Source organism: Callorhinus ursinus, unplaced genomic scaffold (genome assembly GCF_003265705.2).
Source record: "Callorhinus ursinus isolate GAN/ISIS: 27379988/994484 unplaced genomic scaffold, GSC_fseal_2.0 scaffold18, whole genome shotgun sequence".
NCBI lineage: Eukaryota > Metazoa > Chordata > Mammalia > Carnivora > Otariidae > Callorhinus > Callorhinus ursinus.
In genome coordinates, this window is record NW_027397080.1 from 23167620 (window position 1) to 23187462 (window position 19843).

The window sequence follows — 19843 nt, forward strand, 5'->3', positions numbered from 1 at the left end:
CATGTAACAGCCAATCTTTGAGAACCTGTAACGTGCTGACAGTAGTATCAAAGAAAGAAACCCACAATTAAATGAGAAGACTATTTTTTTTTTAAAGATTTTATTTATTTATTTTACAGGGAGAGACACAGTGAGAGGGAACACAAGCAGGGGAGTGGGAGAGGGAGAAGCAGCCTCCCCACTGAGCAGGGAGCCCAATGTGGGGCTCGATCCCAGGACTCTGGGATCATGACCTGAGCCGAAGGCAGACGCTTAATGACTGAGCCATCCAGGCGCCCCTAAACGAGAAGACTATTAAAACATTCTTCTCTTTTCCAATTATGTATCTGTGTTTTTTATGTACTTTAACCCAAACAACATCTCCCAGTAGTTTGAACACGGAAGCAGGTTGGGGAGTCCAGCTGTCTTATTTAAGGCAGTCATTAAGCAAATTTTCAAAAACATAAAGTACTGCCGCTCCTTTAGATGATTTTTATTTTGGAAACATAAATGTTTAGGTAAATAGGTGGTGGATTTATTCTTTCTTTAAGATGAAATTAGTAAATATTTTAAGATTTCTCATGCTTCATTTTTAACATGGTAAATATCAATAGAACCACATGTGCAAAAGCTGTTTAGGGTCCTCAGTAATTTTTTTAAGACTGTAAAGGAGTCCTGAGACCAAAAGGCTTGAGAACGCCTGGCTTAAGAGTGCTGTGTGGGTCCCTCTGCTCTGCATGCTAGTTCTGCTCAGTAATGGCTCTTAAAATTCTGGAGACTGCTCAGGGACCCCTTGAAGATAGATGTTTAGGAAACTGAGTCAGGCTTGGGATAGGAGCTGGTGTTTGCGGCCGAAGGATGGTCTGTAGGAAGCCAGCTACATCTTATCCTGCACAAAGCAGTGACCGTAAGCCCAGCGTGGAGATGTTGCTCTAACTAAATTGGGCCAAAATGCGTTAACAGGAACACACATAACTGATATGAATGTTGATCCTTCTGATCTTCTTGCTTTTGCATATGTTCCTCTGGGGCATCCATGCCATTGTATTGGAGCCCAGCTCAGGTGTACTCTGAAGCTCCCCACCCTGTTCGGCTTTCCCCTGCAGGATGTCCCCGTCGAGGCCCTCACCACAGTTAAGCCGTACTGCAATGAGATCCATGCCCAGGCTCAGCTGTGGCTCAAGAGAGACCCCAAAGCATCCTACGAAGCCTGGAAGAAATGTCTTCCTATCAGAGGTGTGTCTGTCTCTTCAGGACTAGGGAAGTCATGCCCCCTGACCCCTATCCTCTGACAGCCCTACACTCCCCCCTTTCTGTCACTTCCTTTTCCTTACCCCTCGCTGCATCCGTGTGCCTGCCAGGGATAGATGGTAATGGGAAGTCCCCCAGCAAGTCAGAGCTCCGCCACCTCTATTTGACTGAGAAGTACGTGTGGAGATGGAAGCAGTTCCTGAGTCGTCGCGGGAAGAGGACCCCCCCCTTGGATCTCAAACTGGGCCATAACAACTGGTTGCGGCAAGTGAGTGAGCTAGTCCTCGGCCCTCTCCTCGCTGCCTCAGCCCCCGATGCCAAGCCATGCGTTTCTGCTCCTCCCCATGTGTCTGCTCTGCTTTTGCTTCCTTTTAGTTAGGAAGCAAAGGGAGGTGCTTGGTTGCAGCCAGCAGTGTGGTAGACTGGTCAAGACAGGATTTTTCTGTGCCTTTCTCATCAAGCTGGTGGGCTTGCCACTCTCCTCCCTGGCCACTTACCAGAACTAGGCCTCGGTGCCACCCCTCCCTTTTCTCCTTCTGTCATCCCTACCCGTTGCTGCCTTCTCCCTCTCCATTCTAGCGAACCTTATGAAGGATTAAGGTAATTCAGGGCATCTGTTGGTCCATTCATATATAAGACGAGAAAGACACTGTTAGGTTATAAGCATTTAACAGCATATACCTGTCCCCAGAATAGAGTTAACAGCAATTTGTGTTGAGGAAAGTACTTCCTGGCTTGTTTTCCTAGCTCAGTCATCATAGGTGGTTTCTCCAGATTGCTTGAGGGAGCAACTTTCCATGAAATAGGGGGCTCCTGGGCAGCCACAGTCGCATATGGCATTAGCTGGTGCTTTTCACCTTTAACCTTTCCGTGGAGAGGTGCCCAGAGGTCTTCTGGCAGGGTGGTGGTGGACTGTGCCCTGCTGGGGACCTGGCAAGACCGGCCGTCACCTGAGACGACACTTCTGGCCCATGTCCTACAGGTGCTTTTCACCCCGGCGACGCAGGCTGCGCGGCAGGCAGCCTGCACCATTGTGGAAGCTCTGGCCACCATTCCCAGCCGCAAGCAGCAGGTCCTCGACCTCCTCACCAGGTACTGCTCACGCTCTGTCTGTGCTTGGCCTTGTCCATGTTCCTGGGGCGTCCGGAGGTCAGGGTGTTGGAGGGCACAGCTGGGCTCCGTGCTGCGTGGAAAGCACAGAAAGAGGAAAGGTCTAGAAGCTGAGTGAGTGGTCATGTTGGGAGTGGTAGCAGAGCAGGGGCGCTGGCAGCTTGTGGCCGTTGAGGTCTGATGAGCATAGGAACGCTCAGCTCAGCCTGCACCATCTCATTTCACCTTCATGGCGGCTGGGGCACTTGTCTGCTGAAGGCCGGATTCGAATCCAGGCGGTGGGGTTCCAAAGCCCATGCCGTCAGCCACTAAACCCTGTGGTACACTTGCCTTCTCCATGAGCCGCTCAAAACCAGTCTCGCTGCCCAGATAAGCGCTGTGCGTTTCGGTGCTGGTTGATCCAAAATGGGTATCTGCATCACGCTCCTGTTGTGTGCGCCGGGTTGTCCCCACATGTGGGGAGGTCCCCAAGGGGGAAGTTTGGGGTTTACTCAGGTGCCCAGAAGGAAGGGGGAGCCCAAGACAGCAGATAACATGAACAGAGGGGGGCTGCTGGAGCCCCTGGAGCTGCGTTCTCATGGTGTCCTGTCTTTCTCGGGGCAGCTACTTGGACGAGCTGAGCATAGCTGGCGAGTGTGCCGCCGAGTACTTGGCTCTCTACCAAAAGCTCATCACTTCGGCCCACTGGAAAGTCTATCTGGCAGCTCGGGGAGTCCTGCCCTATGTGGGCAACCTCATCACCAAGGTAGCTGCCGCCGCCGGTTCCCCCCCTCCCCCAACTTGGGAGAGCCCTTCCCCGGTCCTGCTCTCATTACAGTCCCCTGATGTAGATTTTGTACTACTCTTCTTTGCGGAGAAGAAATATTTGTTGAAAAAAATTGATCTTTGTGGCTCTGTGTATCATAAGGAGGTAACAACTTGCTGGGGGCATTTCGGCCATTCCAAGTCTTTAAGCCCTCCCTTAACGTCATTGCCACTGCCTTTGGCTTCTTAGGAGTTCTGCAGAGGTTCAGCTCAAGGGGTCATTGGAACAGAATGGTGACTGCAGAACGTCTGGTTGATGTTGTGGGCTCCTGGACCACAGCTGGAGGGGGCCGATCTCATCAGCAGTGCTGTCACTAACTGCTTGTCGTCCCATGTAGGAAATCGCCCGCTTGCTGGCCCTGGAGGAGGCCACCCTGAGCACTGACCTGCAGCAGGGCTACGCCCTCAAAAGTCTCACAGGTAGACGTAGCCGCTGGGCCCTTCCCTTAGGTACCCTGGGTCTAGTTTGCTGGCTGACCTTGGTTCCTGGGGCGTGGAGGTTGACTGTTCTCTCTTGTGTTGACTGTACATACGTAAGCTCTGCATGTCCATCTCGGGTGGGCTTACATTTTTGAACTCCTGTTCGCCGTTGACTAGTTCACTTCCTTGAGCGCCCGCTCTATGCTCAGAAGTTGGGAGTTGCTCATAACCTTTGGAAGATGGGGACCTTCCTTGCTTTCGTTCTCATTCAGAGCCCTCGCAGCAGCTTTTTCCTGTCCCCACAGGGCTTCTTTCCTCCTTTGTCGAGGTGGAGTCCATCAAAAGACACTTTAAGAGTCGCTTGGTAGGTACTGTGCTGAATGGGTACCTGTGCTTGCGAAAGCTGGTGGTGCAGAGGACCAAGCTGATCGATGAGACCCAGGACATGCTGCTGGAGATGCTGGAGGACATGACCACAGGTAGTGCTGCCCAGCGGCCCGGACTGGGGGTGCCGTTCCTGCTGGAGGCCGGTGGCAGGCGTTTTTCCACGTTTGAGGAGAGAGGGCGAGAAGCTCTGGTTCTTGGAGCTGTAAAATTCCAGATCTGGGCTCAGTCTGTTTAGACATTTTACTTATTTATTTTCTTATTTACTTATCTATTTATCTGTCTAACTAACACTTTATTTATTTGACGAGGGTGGGGGAGCGCGCACACAAGTAGGCAGAGCAGCAGGCAGAGGGAGAGGGAGAAGCAGGCTCTCTGCTGAGCAGGGAGCCCGATGCGGGGCTCGATCCCAGGACCCCAGGATCATGACCTGAGCCGAAGGTAGATGCTTAACCCAGTGAGCCACCCAGGCGTCCCCCATTTAGACATTTTATGTTAAGCTTATAGAACAGAAGGAAGTATGTGTCCTCAAATTGGTATCTTTCGCTGGTTCTGGAAAATTCTCCGCCATCATTTCCTCAGTTGCCTTTGCCCCCATCTATCATCCTTGTAGAATCCACTCTCTCCTCCGTCTCTCTTTACCACTCCATCACGGGGCCCATCTCATCGTCTCTTTCTGCTGACTCCGGAGGGTTTCTTCAGTTCTTTCATTTAGTTCATTTTTTCTTCACTGTATTAGCTCTTTAGTCTAACTGTTGAGTCCTTGTGGTTCTCTATAGGTTTTTCTTGTTTTTCACTCACACTTCCCATTTATCTTGTAGTTTGCAAGAATAGCAAATATTTCTGTGTCTGATAATTCTAAGGCTTGAAATATTTATCCATTTGATTCTGCTGTTTGTTATTCCAGCTCTTGCTTCTGGCGCCTTAAATCTTTTTGTATTTCGTGATTTTTGACTGTGAGCTCAGCACTCATGTTTCAAGGGTTTATCTGTGGAATTTTTTTTTTTTCAAAAAATTTATTTTTATTTTAGAGAGCGTGAGCCAGGGGGAGGGGCAGAGAGAGAGAGAGGCAGACTCCCTGCTGAGTGCCAGAGCCCGACATGGGGTTTGATCTCAAGACTCTGAGATCACGACCTGAGCTGAAACCAAGAGTTGGATGCTTAACCGACTGAGCCACCCAGGTGCCCTCTGTGGAAATTCTTTAGAAGCCAAGCCAAATATGGGTTTCTCCAGTGAGGATTTGTGACTGCTTCTGCAAAGCATCTCCGGGCACTGCCATCATGGGGTGCTCTTGAAGGAAGTTCTGAGCTTCAGGTTTCTCAGACCTCTTAGGTAGTATGAATTTTGAGCCACAAACCCCTGTGAAGGGTAGCCTGTTAGGCTCCCTTCTCTCAAGGGAGATCTTTCCCCCTTCTCCTCAATGCCAGATTGTAAGGGAGGACAATTTTGTTTCAGTGACTTGCCTGGGGGAAAGGGAGAGTTATTTCTAGTTGACCCTTAGGACATGGTATAGCTCTTTTGGGGCATTAGACTTTTATGTGTGGGGGAGGGGTTCCCACTGGATTCTCTGCCTTGGCAGACCTGGGGCTTTGCGTCTAGCTCTCAAATCCTGGCAGGTTGTGGAAACCAAAGCTCAGACACCATCTTCAGAGTTTTGCTAACCTCCATAGGTTCTGAATATCTCCTGGTTTTTGGTTTTTGATTCATCTTTGCTAGTGTGGCAGTTCACTGATAAATGTTATTCAATATTTTACATTATTTTTAAGTGGTGAGGAGTGGGAGTAGATGAGGAAGTGTAGCCTATCATATTGCCGGACATGGAGGCCCTTCTGATGTATTTCATCATGCCATGCTGAGCTGGTTTGGGTGGACCCTTTTTTATTTCTAAGATTTTATTTTATTTTAGATAGCATGAGCAGGGGGAGGAGCAGAAGGAGAGGGAGACAATTTCTAGCCGACTCTGCGCTGAGCCCAGAGCCTGTCATGGGGCTCGATCCCAGGACCCTGATATCATGACCTGAACTGAAACCAAGAGTCGGACGCTCAACCGACTGAGCCATCCAGGTGCCCCACAGTTGGACCCTTTTGAAGCATATTTCTTCCTTCTCGTATGACTTGAAATTGTCTCTCTGGCTTGTAGAGGGCAGTCCACTTAATCGTTTTAAGACTGAAGCTTAAAGCTATATATGACTTCCGTTTGATCCTGCTGGAATACAATTAGGATTATTGTTTGACATTTTGGAGTACCTGTTTTGCGCAAGAGGATGCGCGTTGAGTATAGTTCCTCTCCTTAAGGAGGTGATCATTTGGAGAGGAAGCAAGAGGTGTACACAGCTAACTGTTGATGCACTGTGTTGACTTGGGTGCTTGGGCTTTCAAATGGAATGTGGTCTGAGCATCAGATCAGTCAGCTTCAAGTTTCCAATTGAAATACTGATACTGCCACGTAGGGCATTTGCAAATTTACCAAGAGGGAAGAACTTGTTGCTGACTGTGCACGTGAAGTCTCATCAGGGTTTGTGTGTGTGAAGCTCTCTCCTAACTGACGTGGCCACTGATTTCTGGCAGGTACAGAATCGGAAACCAAGGCCTTCATGGCTGTGTGCATTGAGACAGCCAAGCGCTACAACCTGGATGACTACCGGACGCCCGTGTTCATCTTTGAGAGGCTCTGCAGCATCATTTATCCTGTAAGCAGTGCTTCTTCCTGTGCCTCCCAGGGTGTGTGCGTGTGCCATTCTGCCAGGAAGCTGCTCAGTCATGGGCAGTCGGACCAGCTGTGGACCATTTGGTCAACATTTTAGAAAGCTCCACTGACAAACACAGAGTCAGTCTCCTAATTTTCCGACTCGTAATGATGGGAAATCTGATGACCTTCCTTGGTCTTACTTCCTAGATTTAAGGTCTAGGTCGGTCTTCTTAAAAATGGGGTCTAACCGCATTGCTAAGATCCTGTTGCTTTACCCGTTCAGTATGCTATTAAAAAAGCAATATGGAGCTAGAGTGAGAAGAAATGCTCACTCTCTTCCTTCTTCCCCCGCCTGTGTTTGGTGTGTGCACACATGTGTGTATGTGTGCGCGCGCGCGTTTCCCTTGCCTAGCTATCTGAGAGCATGGTGTGGCCCAAAGACGAAAGCTGAAAAACACCAGCGTCATCAGTTGATGAGGGTCTTTGGGGTTAGGCGCACCTGAGCATTATGTGATAGGGGGACCCTCCTCTCAATGTGGGGGTCATTAGTGCCAGAGTCATCTGGCCGCAGATGGGTTAGCATCGCTTGAGGTGAGCGGGAGGAAAGCCCCCCTCCCCTTGGCTCAGTAACACAGCTTTGTTACGTTGCCCAGGTGCTGACCGTGGTAGGCTTTCTCCTGCTCCACCCTTGAGTTTGAGAGGAGATGCTTGATACTGAAGGCTATTTGAAGTGTAGTTGGAATCAGCCCTGAATTTCCTGTCATTTATATCTTAAAATGTGTAAGAGGCTGGATGAGTGTGTGTTTCCCCCAGCGTCCATGGAACAAAGTAGGATGGTCTAAATCTGAAAGGCCTCTGCCGTCCCTCTGTGGTGTCTTTAATGCCATTCCTGCCTATGCGTCCTTCTTTCTGTCCTTTAGGAGGAGAATGAAGTCACTGAATTCTTTGTGACCCTGGAGAAGGACCCACAACAAGAAGACTTCTTACAGGGCAGGATGCCCGGGAACCCATATAGCAGCAATGAGCCAGGCATTGGGCCACTTATGAGGGACATAAAGAACAAGATTTGCCAGGACTGTGACTTGGTGGCCCTCCTGGAGGACGACAGTGGGATGGAGGTAGCGAGCACAGGACGTTGCCAGCATGGCTAGGGACTCGGGCTGGGGTCACATCCAGGTTCCTCCCTGCTCAGTAGCCAGTTAGCCTTGGGCAGGTGGTTTGCTTCAGCTTCCTCCTCTGTGAATGGGGCCAGTGGTTCCCACCGGTTAATTACCTGTAAAGGGCTCTGCCCAGTGCCTGGCATGTGGTAAGCAAATGGTTAGTGGCTGTTGCTTGTCACGGAGTAGGAGTTTATTGTTCTTACTGCTCTGACAGAGACTTCTCAGGGATTCTAAGTTAATTAAGCTCCTTAAAACTGGCACAGTGGCCCCTGTGCAGATTTCTGGCCCTGTATCTGGTACCTTGTGGCAGACGACCTCCAGGGTCTGGCCTTGTCATCTAGGGGTGGAAAGCCTGTTGGGGCAAATAGAGAAAATGGTTTTTCTGGCAGAGCCTGAGAGGGTAGGAGAAGGTCCTCACCAGCAGTTTCTAACATGGGGTCCGTGGTTTGGGTTAAGGGTGTTTGTAGCCTCTGAAATTGTGTCCCAGATTCTGTGTGTTGTGCACACACGTGCAGTTTTTAGAGACGGGGAGGCGATGGGCCCAGAATGCAAAAATGATGAGTTATAAACCACTGCTATGAAGTGCCCTTTGATCTTGAAATGTCCTTGCCTTATAATTATTTGCAATAACAGCCTCATTTTATCTGCTCTTCAGCTTCTAGTGAACAATAAGATCATTAGTTTGGATCTTCCTGTGGCCGAGGTTTACAAGAAGGTCTGGTGTACCACGAATGAGGTATGTGCTTGTTTTCTTGCTTGGAGGTGGGGTTTTACTTTTCTGACTTAGGAGGAGCCGTTGTTAATCGTCACTACCCAGTTGGTAACCGCGCTTGCGCAGCCCGGCTTCCCTGTTTGTGGTTGTAGAGCAAGCCAGTCGTCTTGTCCTCCTTTTGAGGCATCTGACCAGAGGTAGAAGAACTTCAGGGGAGGATGAGCATTTCTGGCTGTTTGCAGCCAGGCCAGGCAGTGTCAGAGGAAGCATGTGATGGGGGATGCTTGCTGTCTCGTGCTCTTTATACACAGGCACCTCTTGACTGAGATGAGCTCTCTGCTTTTAGGGGCTTGCTCACTTAGAACATTTTCCAGTGGTGGTGTCAAGGAGCAAGCATGGTTCCTGTGTGACTAGCTGGGGAATTGAGAGGCAAACAAGCAGTTGTTCTTGATGGGGGGAGAGGGAAGTGAAAGAAACATGGCGCTCTGGTCCTTTGGCCCCCTCAGTACTGTTTGACCTCTCCTAAGGGTCTCAGATATTCTGCTTCCCCTCTCCCTCCTCTTTCCCTCCTCTCGCTCCCCTTTTCCTTCCTTTCCTCCTCATTTCTTTCCCTTCCTTCCCTTTTCTTTGCATCCCTTTTTGGGGAATTTTTAGTCAGTGAGTCAAACAAGTAACTGAAGAACGGTGAGCCAGTGTGCCCTTGAAGCATGGTAAACTTTTCTGATTTAGTCCCACATATTTCTGGAGAGTTTAAGACACTAAATTGGTAGTGTCTGCTAGTATGTTTTGGCCTTCAGTCTGTCACATATTTTTGCTTATCTCCTTCTCTTCTCCCGCTATGCTGGGAACCCTGGTCAGTGGGTACTGTCAGTGGCAGAGGTCCACACAGAAGATTGCCCCATCCAGTGATCTTGTCATTGACCCTTGAGCATCAAAACAGAATGGCACACAAAAAATAAAGACCAAGCTTGTATGGTTGTCCTTAGAAATGGTGGTACGGAACCCAAAGAGCATCCATGGGCAGCTCCCCTTTTGTACCACGAGGTAAGGAAAAAGTTGAGGGTCACCGCCTTTCACATTAGCACTCAGTCCACTGAGGGGTTCTTCTGGCAAAGTCCAGAGTTTGTGGTACCTTTTTGTCAGGGCCTTCATCAACTTGCCTTTTTACTCCACTCCTCTGTTTCTCTGATAAACAGCCTGTCTCCCTAGCTTCTGACTAGAGCTTGTTCTGTTTTCTTTTTTAAGATTTTATTTATTTGAGAGAGAGAGTGAGAGCAAGGGAGAGAGCACACGAGCAGGGGGAGGGGCAGAGGGAGACAGAGAATCTCAACCAGACTCCACACAGAGCACAGAGCCTGACACGGGACTCGGTCTCACGACCCTGAGACCATGACTTGAGTTGAAATTAAGAGTCAGATGTTTAACTGATTAGCCACCTGGGCGCCCTGAGCCTATTCTGTTTTCTGTGTCTGTTTTTGCCCTTGTTCTTCAGCCGTTCTTTCTCTAAGTTCCCACTGGGCTCCGATAGCTGGGAATATACTTCTGTAAGCGGCCTTTCTGACAGGTTCTCTCCCAGGAGGGTTTCCTCTCCTGAAGCTGGGCCTGGGCTTAGAGGCAGTCAACTTGAATTAATGTGATATCTGCTCTTCAACCTTATTTCATACAGGGTGACTTCAGACCCCTGTTTCTTAATTCCAAAATAAGATAAATGTAGATGGGAGAATGCTTAACTTAGTACCCGGTGTATAGTGACCTGTCACCATCCTCCAGTCTAGTAAAGTTTGCAAAAGACTTCTTTCTAATCATTCCATCAAGTTAGAGGTTTTAACTTGAGTAATTTTGGAAGAACCCTTTCCTTGTCATGTGATTATGTGAAGACCTCAGGATTGGATTATGCTCTTGCTTTTGATTCCTGAGTCTTGTATCAAAGCTCTTTGATCTGATTGATCTTGCTTGTCCTGATTCTTTGGGAAGTGGTCCCCGTTGGTTAGAATTTGTGCTCCTGTAGGAGGCACAGGCTTGGGATTAGACTGTGCTTATCATTGGATAACTCTGAAAAAGCTGTTTAACCTCTAGTGTAAGAGGATGATGTGAAGTGCTCCATTAGGGTAGAACTTAGCACAGAGTTAAACACTCAATACGTAATAGCGATTATCGTTGTTACATATAGTTGTAATGAAATTAAATGAGAATGTGTTTATAAAATGGTTCACACCCACTCTTGGCCCACAGTAGACACTGCATAAAATTAGCTGCCTTTCCCCTACGTGAGTCGCAGTATGCTTGGATTCTAGATGTTGTGGTTAAGATCTTGGAGAGAAATAGAAGAACGAGGCCAGGTGTTGAGTCCTTTGCATTTTCTGGGCCTGTTTACAAGCACCTTTGTCTACCTGCCTCTGCTCAGGGAGAGCCCATGAGGATTGTTTACCGCATGCGTGGGCTGTTGGGCGATGCCACCGAGGAGTTTATCGAGTCCCTGGACTCCACCACAGGTAGGCCCTCCCCACAGACACTGCTGCGCATCGGGTGGAGGGTCTGGGGCCAGTGAGTGGTTCACATCCTGGGATTTGGGGGTATTCTGAACATACACTCTCCTGTAGCTCTGATGGGAATTGACGGGAGATTACTTCTCCAACTGAGGAAAAGTACAGGCATCTATGGCCTGATTCCGACCCCTCAGGAGTTAAAGCAACAACAAGAACAACAACAAACTTGGGGAATAAAGTGCAGTTAGCAACAAACTTAAGTTCAGATTTATTTTTAGCTTAGGTTTTTGGGGGGTTTTTTTGCTTTGTGTTTTTTGTGGTGCTGGTGCGTGTATTTTCATATATTTGAATAAATAATTGTAATTGGCTTTAGTCTTGTAGTTTATTTATTTATTCTTTCTTAAAAGATTTTATTTATTTATCTTACAGAGAGACACACAGTGAGAGAGGGAACACAAGCAGGGGAAGTGGGAGAGGGAGAAGCAGGCCTCCCGCTGAGCGGGGAGCTCAGAACCCTGGGATCATGACCTGAGCCACCCAGGCGCCCCCAGTCTCATAATTTAATATCCAGTATTGATCCCTTCTATTGTTATGCTTTTCTTGGAGATAAGAAAGAGGAAACTAGTGATCAGCCCGGAAAAGGATTATCTGTTTTATTTCCATCCTTCCCTTCCCTGCCATTTCTGTGTGGCTTCCTGCCTCCCTCAGATGAAGAAGAAGATGAAGAGGAAGTGTATAAGATGGCTGGTGTGATGGCCCAGTGTGGGGGCCTGGAGTGCATGCTCAACAGACTGGCCGGGATCAGAGATTTCAAGCAGGGACGCCACCTTCTCACCGTGAGTTGGGGGCGACAAGGAGGGAGCAGCCCTCTGCTTTGAGAGCGGCCCCTGTGGAGAGAAGCTTGTGGCCACTGTGCCATGTAACCCTAAGAGGGCGGCATGGTGCCACAGGCCAGGGCAAGGCAGCCTCCCGAGCCCTCTGTCCCCTAGGGTGCCCCCTGTTTGTTGGCCCCCTCCCCACCAGAGCCAGTGCACTGGCAGCCTTCGGCTGCGTCTCTTCAGTCACCTGTGGAGCCAGTGCCTGCCTGTCTTTCCCCGCAGAACTGCACTTGAGTCCATTATTACTACTGTTGCTTTTTAAACTGATTTTCTAGGTAGTTCTTTTATTTCTTTGGTAGGATCTTGTTTGGGTCTTCATCTATCTCCTAAGGAGTAGAGGATCCCAAAGGCACCATAAATATTACACTGTTATTTCCAGCTTCAGAGGATATGAGAACGTGTATCATTGTAATCGTGTTCTAAATGACCTATATGAAGAATTAAGGGAAAAAAAGCGTTAAAAGAATTACAGTCTGAAAAATGTAAAAAGAAAAAAACAAACCCATATCTTGATAAAGGAAAAGTGTTACTTGAAAAATAACTAACTAACTGACCTACATGGTTCTGAGTTCCCACAGGCCATGAGCATTGCAATCTTTCTGTTTACTATTAGAGTCTGAGTTTTACTGGAATTTCCCTGGGACAACAGTGTCACCTGTTCCACTAGGAATTGGTGTCATTGCCACTGTTTTAGAGATGGTAGAGATATGCCAAGCCCACGTAGGCTATTGCCAGAGAACATTGCTATTTAAAATGCCAGTCTGGCCTGAGATCCTTCCCACCTTACCATGTCCCCTCAAGAAACACTTTTTCTTTCTGTTCCCTGCACTTCGGCAAGAGTACCTACTGATTGTACATGACCCCTCTCAGACATTTCTTTCTTGCTTGTCCCCACGTTTTATACTCTTAAGATGGCCTCTTGGGTTTTGACCGACTTTTCTTGGCAGGTGCTCCTGAAATTGTTCAGTTACTGCGTGAAGGTGAAAGTCAACCGACAGCAGCTGGTCAAGCTGGAAATGAACACCTTGAATGTCATGCTGGGGACCCTAAATCTGGTAAGGAGTATGGGCTGCAGACGGTAGAGTGAGCCTCAGAAGTCGTGGGTAGGGGGAGGCGCATCTCAGCTCTGGGCTCAGATGAAATGGGTTTGTGGCCTTTTCAAACCCTTTATCTCTGTCTGGCTCACTGGCCCCAAGGCATGGATCATTTAAATTGTCTCTTTTCTTGCTGGCTCACCTCTGTGCTACTGCCGGGACATGCAAGAGCTTTCCTGGCCCCTTTCCTGAATTCAGATCAGAGATAAGAAGTTAGTCTGTGAAACAGTCCAGACTGCACAGTGTTGGAGAAGTAATGCCAGTGTCCTCAGAGCGACCAAGGTAGAGATCTGGAACAGCACAATTTCATTGTCTGCAGAAGTCCACACACTTGTCTCTCCACACACACACACATGCACACACGCACACACACGCATGTCTCTGGCAGTAAGGCCATGAAGGACATTGGTGAGGATGCCATGAAGGACATTGGTGAGGAACAGATCCCATCAGCAGTGAGTGGTTGTGGTCTTTTTCCCAGAGTAACTGGGTCTCCTCCTACAGGCCCTGGTGGCTGAGCAAGAAAGCAAGGACAGTGGTGGTGCAGCTGTGGCTGAGCAGGTGCTTAGCATCATGGAGATCATTCTGGATGAATCCAATGCGGAGCCCCTGAATGAGGACAAGGTGCGTGGGGCCAGTCTGTCCATCTGCAGATGGACAATACTGTGTCTCGTTGCCAGCAGCAGTCCTGTTTGTGTGTCCAGATGTGTCCACCAAGAATGATTGAACATGCTCTGGTCATAGAAATGACAAAGCTCAGCTAATGGTGACATGATGGCATTGAAGCCTGAAGTCTGTGGATTTGGAGGAAACGAAGCTGCTGAGGATATTCTTTCACTCACAAGCTGCTCATTAATGGAACGCTGGCATGTTCCAGCTGATAGGCAGGGCCTTAGCCCAGCCCCTCATTGTCCACTTGAGGAAACTCCCAAGCCCAGAGAAGTAAAGGGAGCCAGCCGTTCAGTGTTCCGTAGTCGGCTGCTGGCAGAATCAGGCCGAGAACCTGGGTCTCCAACTCCCTGGTTCAGTTTCTCTCCACTGATTGCACCCTTGCCTCCTCCTGTCCCTGTTGGTACTCAGTGTTTTGGCTAGAGGTGTGACCAAGTGAGTATCAGGCAGCCTGCGTTCTCTTCGGGGAGGGGAGATTGTGTTAACAATTTTAACTACCTGACACTGAACAGAGCCACACAGAAACTTAGAAACTAGTACCAAGTGGAACTCACACTGTTCATTATTCCCCAGGAAGTGCTGAGACAGTTTTTCTAGGGCTGCTTCTGATGGAAGTGGGTGACATCTGGGGTTCAGATATGGCTGACCAAAGTCCTGACCCTGTTACTGAGTCTTCTGTCCTCTTTTCTACTGCAGGGCAACCTCCTCCTGACGGGTGACAAAGATCAGCTTGTGATGCTTTTGGACCAGATTAACAGCACCTTTGTTCGCTCCAACCCTAGCGTGCTCCAGGGCCTGCTGCGCATCATCCCGTACCTTTCCTTTGGCGAGGTGGAGAAAATGCAGATCTTGGTGGAGCGGTTCAAGCCATACTGTAACTTTGACAAGTATGTGCTTGGATTTCAGATGGCTCCGTGAGGATCCTCACCAATACTCTGAGCTAGTTCTGTGAGACTTAGGGGAAGAATCACAATTTCTGTTAAATTTTCGTGTATGTGTCTGGCCTTTAAGAGGTTCGTTGTAAGTGGGGAGTCACTCTATGCTGTGTTACATTGGCTTGGCAGAGGGAGTGAAGGGGCTGGTGAGATGGGACAGGGGCATGATAAGATGGAGAGAGTCAAGTGTGCAAAGCATGAAAACGTGAGAGAATGTTGGGAGTTTGGGTGATGTAGCAGGTAAGGAGGAATGGCAGGAACCAGATCAGCAGGCTCCTCGTGTCATGCCAAGAAGTCTAGACTTGATCCTGTAGACTGTTGAAGATCGTTAACCGAGAGAACAGCGTGATGCATGTGTGTCCCCTCCTTCACACCCTGGGGCTCTGCTCTCTGCTGCAGGTATGATGAAGACCACAGCGGCGATGATAAGGTCTTCCTGGACTGCTTCTGTAAGATTGCAGCCGGCATCAAGAACAGCAGCAATGGGCATCAGCTAAAGGATCTGATTCTCCAGAAGGGAATCACCCAGAGTGCCCTGGACTATATGAAAAAGCACATTCCCAGCGCCAAGAAGTAAGAAACAGCTCTGTCGGGGCGGCTGCTTTTCTTCCCTCTTCTGGTTCCTTTTCTCCTTCATTGCTGTGGCCTAAAGCTTCACATAGTCCCCTTTGGCCCTCCTTAGGGTCTCCCTCCCCTTCCAGAAACTATCAAGGTGACGACTCAGCCACCGCAGAGCCCTTTGGGGCTGGGAAAAGGAGGCAGCTTGTTGGTTTCTGTTCAGAATATTCATTTCTGTCTGGCTGCCTAGCTGAGCTAGGTGATGCTTTGTGATTCTTGATGGCCCTCTTGAAGGGTCACGTTTAAACAAGCCAGAATAGAATCAACAGCTGGTTTCTAGGTAGGCTTTGCTCCTCTGGCCTGCTAATCAGCTTCTTTTCCTTTGCAGTCTGGATGCTGACATCTGGAAAAAGTTCTTATCTCGCCCAGCCCTGCCATTTATCTTGAGGCTTCTTCGGGGGCTGGCCGTCCAGCACCCCGCCACCCAGGTGAGTGAGTAGCCAGCATGCCTATGGACCTTATTCTGGAAGCAGGACATGTATGGTGAAGGAACCACATGCTCTAGTCTGCTGTGGCTGAATGAAGAGAACCAGCTTGATTAGCCTCAGGATGTGACTTCTCCTAGCATGTAAGACCCCTAGAGTAGAGGAGACTCTCAGAGGTCATCTGGTTCAGCTCTGTGTGGAGAGGAGTAAGCTATAGTGACTGACTTCCTCCCTTGACTCATTCTTACATGGGGCTTTATTATCTTTTGGGTCATCTGAGCAGCAATTGAACTAAAGGTATGGTGGCCAGAGTGTAAAACAATTTTGATTTCTGGCTGTCATCATTGGGGTCATTTGGGACATTAATAGTACCATCACCACCATTTCTTGCTCTGCTTCAGGCAGCTGGAAACTGTTCTCAGAGAGACCCACCATTCATTCCATTCTGCTGCTCATCCCTGAGCTGGAGTATCTGGTACCCCTCACAAATCCTCACTGGCCCAGACAGGTGGCCAGGCTGGTTTTTCTAAATTAAACTTTTCACTTTGAGATAATTGTAGGTTAACCTGTAAGGTTAAGGAGAAATCTCATATACCCATTTCTCAATTGTAACATCATACAAAACCACATACAGTATCGTAGTTGGGGTATTGACACTGATATAGTCAGGATTCAGGACAGTTTCGTCATCAGAGATCCCCCTGTTCCCTTTTATACTCTTATGCACCCTGGCACTAACCCTGGCAACCCCTGATCTGCTCTCCGCGGCTATAAGCTTGTCACTTCAAGAATGTTATATGTGGCATCAGAGAGCATGTAGCCTTTCGGGGTTGGCTTTTTTCACTCAGCATCATTTTCTGGGGACTCATCCAGGTTGTGTGTATTGGTAGTCTGTTCCTTTTTATTGCTCACTAGTGTTGAATAGTGTGGGTTCCACAGACTACCTCATTATTCTCCCGTTAACACCTGGATTGTTTCCAGTTTTTGGATGTTAGAAACGAAACGGCCATAAACATTCACGTACAGTTTTGTGTATGTGTAGAAATCTTCATTTCCCTGGGGTAAATGCCTAGGCATGGAGTTGCTGGGTTATACAGTAGTGGCGGATTTAGTTTTATTAGAAACTGCAAAGCTGGTTTCTAGAGTGAGTGGCTGCCCCATTTTAATTCTCACCAGCAGTGCGTTGAGTGAGCTACTGTCCCTGCATCCTTATCAGCATTTGGTGGCATCTAGCCACTTTGATAGGTGATGGTGATGTATTTATTTATTGATTTTTAAAAAGATTTTATTTATTTGACAAAGCGAGAGAGAGAGCACAAGCAGGGGGAGTGGGAGAGGGAGAAGCAGGCTTTCCGCTGCGCAGTGAGCCCGATGCGGGGCTCGATCCCAGGATCCTGGGACCATGACCTGAGCCGAAGGCAGACGCTTAACAACTGAGCCACCCAGGCGCTCCCTCACTGCGATTTTAATTTGTATTTCCCTAGTGGTTAATGGTGCTGTACACCTTCCATGTACTTTGTGTGTCTTCTTCAGTGACCTTCCTGTGCATATCTTTTGCCCATTTTCTAATTGGATTTTTTTTTTTTTAATGTTGAGTTTTGAGAGTCCTCAGGGCTGGATTTTTTTCTGTGTATGGTGTTATGCATCGAATGTAATCCCACGTGCTCTTTTGGTGATCGGTTCTGATAGCTCATTCCAAAAGTAGGGTAGGGTAGCTTGGCTATAGGATTCTTGTGTCTCTCTTGTTTTAAACTTTTGTTCAGTTCAGTGGGGATAGTCATAATTAGCACACCTTTGTGGAGATAATTTTTCTTACACGGGAGTCTTCACGTATATTAGTTTCTGTGTTCTTGTAACATTTGTTTTATATGTGGGTGAATCCAGGAGTGGGGCTGTGATATGGCCAAGCCTGGGTCAGCTGATTTCCAGGCTTCTTTGTAGTTACTAAGTCAGATTACTTTCTTTAGATTAAGACTTTGTTTAGTTAGGAACTCGGCATTCACACTTGTGACCATTTACTTCCTAGCAACACATTTTTAGCACTTACTGTGTACCTGAGCTGTGCTAGGCTGAGGCGACATTGGAGACCAGGGTGGTCACAGCCTGTGATTCTGGGAGCTCACTCTCTGGTGGAAGATATAGCCATGTACCTGGTAATAAGTGTAGTGTGAAGGTGATAAGTGCAGTGTGAAAGGACCAAAGGAAGGAGGACGCTTTAGAAGAAGGTATGGCACCTGCTAAGGCTCAGGAACCAAAGGATGCTAGAAGCGCTCGGGGGTTGGGAGCAGTTGCATGGGGATTGGTGGGGGTGGGGGGGAGGTGGGGCGAGAGCTGACCCCGATCCAGGGCACATTCTCCAAAGAGAGGAGTATGCATTTTCTCCCGAGGGCCATGACCCAGGCCATGAACTGGAAGGAGGGGAGGTGACAGATCGTAGAGATGGTTGTTTGCCTCTTATCATAATCTAGTAAGAGGTGAAGGCAGCTAAGCTAGCATGTGAGGTGGACAGTGGTCTGGGAGGCAGAATGAATGGAATTTGGAGATTGGTTGCACATGAGGGGTGAAGAAACTGGATGAGTCAAGAACTCTGTTCAGTTTTGGGTTGGGCGACAGGAGAGTGGTGGTGCCCTTGAAGGAAACGTAGGGGGTTTGAAGCAAGGTGCAGGAGGGCTCGTTCTGTCAGACTGTTGACATGTGTCTGCTTGCCCAGTTAGAGTGTAAGCTTCAGGAGGGTCGGGTCTTTGTCCCCCTAGCACCTAAAGCATGGCTTCCAGCAGATGTGTGTGCGCACATGCACGCAGCTACCACCCAGCATGAGGAGGTCGGCGTACCTGCGCAGTAGTTCTGTAGATAGTTGCACTGTGGGCTCAGCATTTAGGATCAGGAGATGTGAGATGACCTATAGTTTTGCTGAGGTGCAACTTGGAAGTGTACCTGCTATGAGGGTAGGTGTGTGAGCTGGTGAGTGATCTTAGTTGAGTGCTGAGCTTTCACGTTACAAGTTGGTTCTGTTGTTTGCCATTTATTGTCAAATACGTACAGTAGCAATTAGCATTAATACACTTGTGCCAGGGGGTGGGGGGATTTTGGTGGTACAGTGCTCCTCCACTCACCTGGAGAGCATTGTCGGACCTGCCCTGCCTTCCATGTTCTGTTCTCCCACACGTGTTGACAACATGGTGCTGTCATGCAGTGACTACCAACCTTCTCAAGCACAGGGGTTTCTGGGTGATACCTATTTTTTTTTTTTTGAGATTTTATTTATTTATTTGTCAGAGAAGCAGGTAGAGGGAGAAGCAGACTCCCCGCTGAGCAAGGAGCCCAATGAGGGACTCGATCCCAGGACCCTGAGATCATAACCTGAGCTGAAGGCAGACGCTTAACCAATTGAATCACCCAGGTGTCCCTATTTGTGACTAATTTTTAATCTTCACCACAACCCTGACATTATCCCCATTTTTTTTTAAGATTTTATTTATTTAGTTGGGGGTGACAAGCCAGAGGAGAGGCAGAGAGAGAGAGAGAGGGAGAAGCAGACTCCCTGTTGAGCAGGGAGCCCAATGCAGGGCTCGATCCCAGGACCCCAGGATCATGACCTGAGCCAAAGGTGACGCTTAACTGACCAAGCCACCCAGGCATCCCCATTATTCCCCTTTTATAGATGGGTGCTGGAGCCAAAGAGCAGAGTGACTGGTCAAAGGTCAGTGACAGAGTCAAGCTGTCCTCCATTTGTTGAACTTTTTGAAACACACATTCAAAGGATTTGATTGAAACTGAACAGATGACATGAGATTGAGTACAGTCTGTTGAGTTTTCTGAACCTATAAGCTCCTGGATAGAATGTTTGTTTGCCTGACTGGAAACATGTATGTCTCTGGTCTGTCCTTGGTAGGTTCTGATCGGAACAGACTCCATCACAAACCTACATAAACTGGAGCAGGTGTCCAGCGATGAGGGCATTGGGACCCTGGCAGAGAACCTGCTGGAGGCATTGCGGGAGCACCCTGATGTAAACAAGAAGATCGATGCTGCCCGCAGGGAGACCCGTGCTGAGAAGAAGCGCATGGCCATGGCAATGAGGCAGAAGGCTCTGGGCACCCTGGGCATGACGGTAAAGCCACTGTCCGGGAGTCTCCACGTTCTTTTCTATGCTGTTGAGGAGGAGATAGCTGTGCTTCGGGACAGGGCTGGTTTGGGGATGGTGGGGGTGAAGGCTGGCGAGGAGGAGG

At 48.6% G+C, this 19843-nt stretch overlaps 1 protein-coding gene across 8 annotated transcripts in view; it reads left to right on the forward strand.

Moving 5' to 3' along the window:
- Window positions 1-19843, forward strand: part of UBR4 (ubiquitin protein ligase E3 component n-recognin 4) — a 131264-nt gene that overhangs the window by 96433 nt on the left and 14988 nt on the right. For all 8 annotated transcript variants that reach the window (XM_073903273.1, XM_073903272.1, XM_073903275.1 and 5 more), the window contains 17 exons: window positions 1086-1215; window positions 1341-1498; window positions 2213-2322; window positions 2944-3085; window positions 3483-3564; window positions 3870-4043; window positions 6517-6638; window positions 7558-7755; window positions 8453-8533; window positions 10914-11001; window positions 11704-11831; window positions 12821-12928; window positions 13472-13591; window positions 14333-14523; window positions 14971-15144; window positions 15518-15617; window positions 19507-19725. In XM_073903273.1, coding sequence (XP_073759374.1) covers window positions 1086-1215; window positions 1341-1498; window positions 2213-2322; window positions 2944-3085; window positions 3483-3564; window positions 3870-4043; window positions 6517-6638; window positions 7558-7755; window positions 8453-8533; window positions 10914-11001; window positions 11704-11831; window positions 12821-12928; window positions 13472-13591; window positions 14333-14523; window positions 14971-15144; window positions 15518-15617; window positions 19507-19725 — 2325 coding nt within the window. The remainder of the gene's footprint in view (window positions 1-1085; window positions 1216-1340; window positions 1499-2212; window positions 2323-2943; window positions 3086-3482; window positions 3565-3869; window positions 4044-6516; window positions 6639-7557; window positions 7756-8452; window positions 8534-10913; window positions 11002-11703; window positions 11832-12820; window positions 12929-13471; window positions 13592-14332; window positions 14524-14970; window positions 15145-15517; window positions 15618-19506; window positions 19726-19843) is intronic.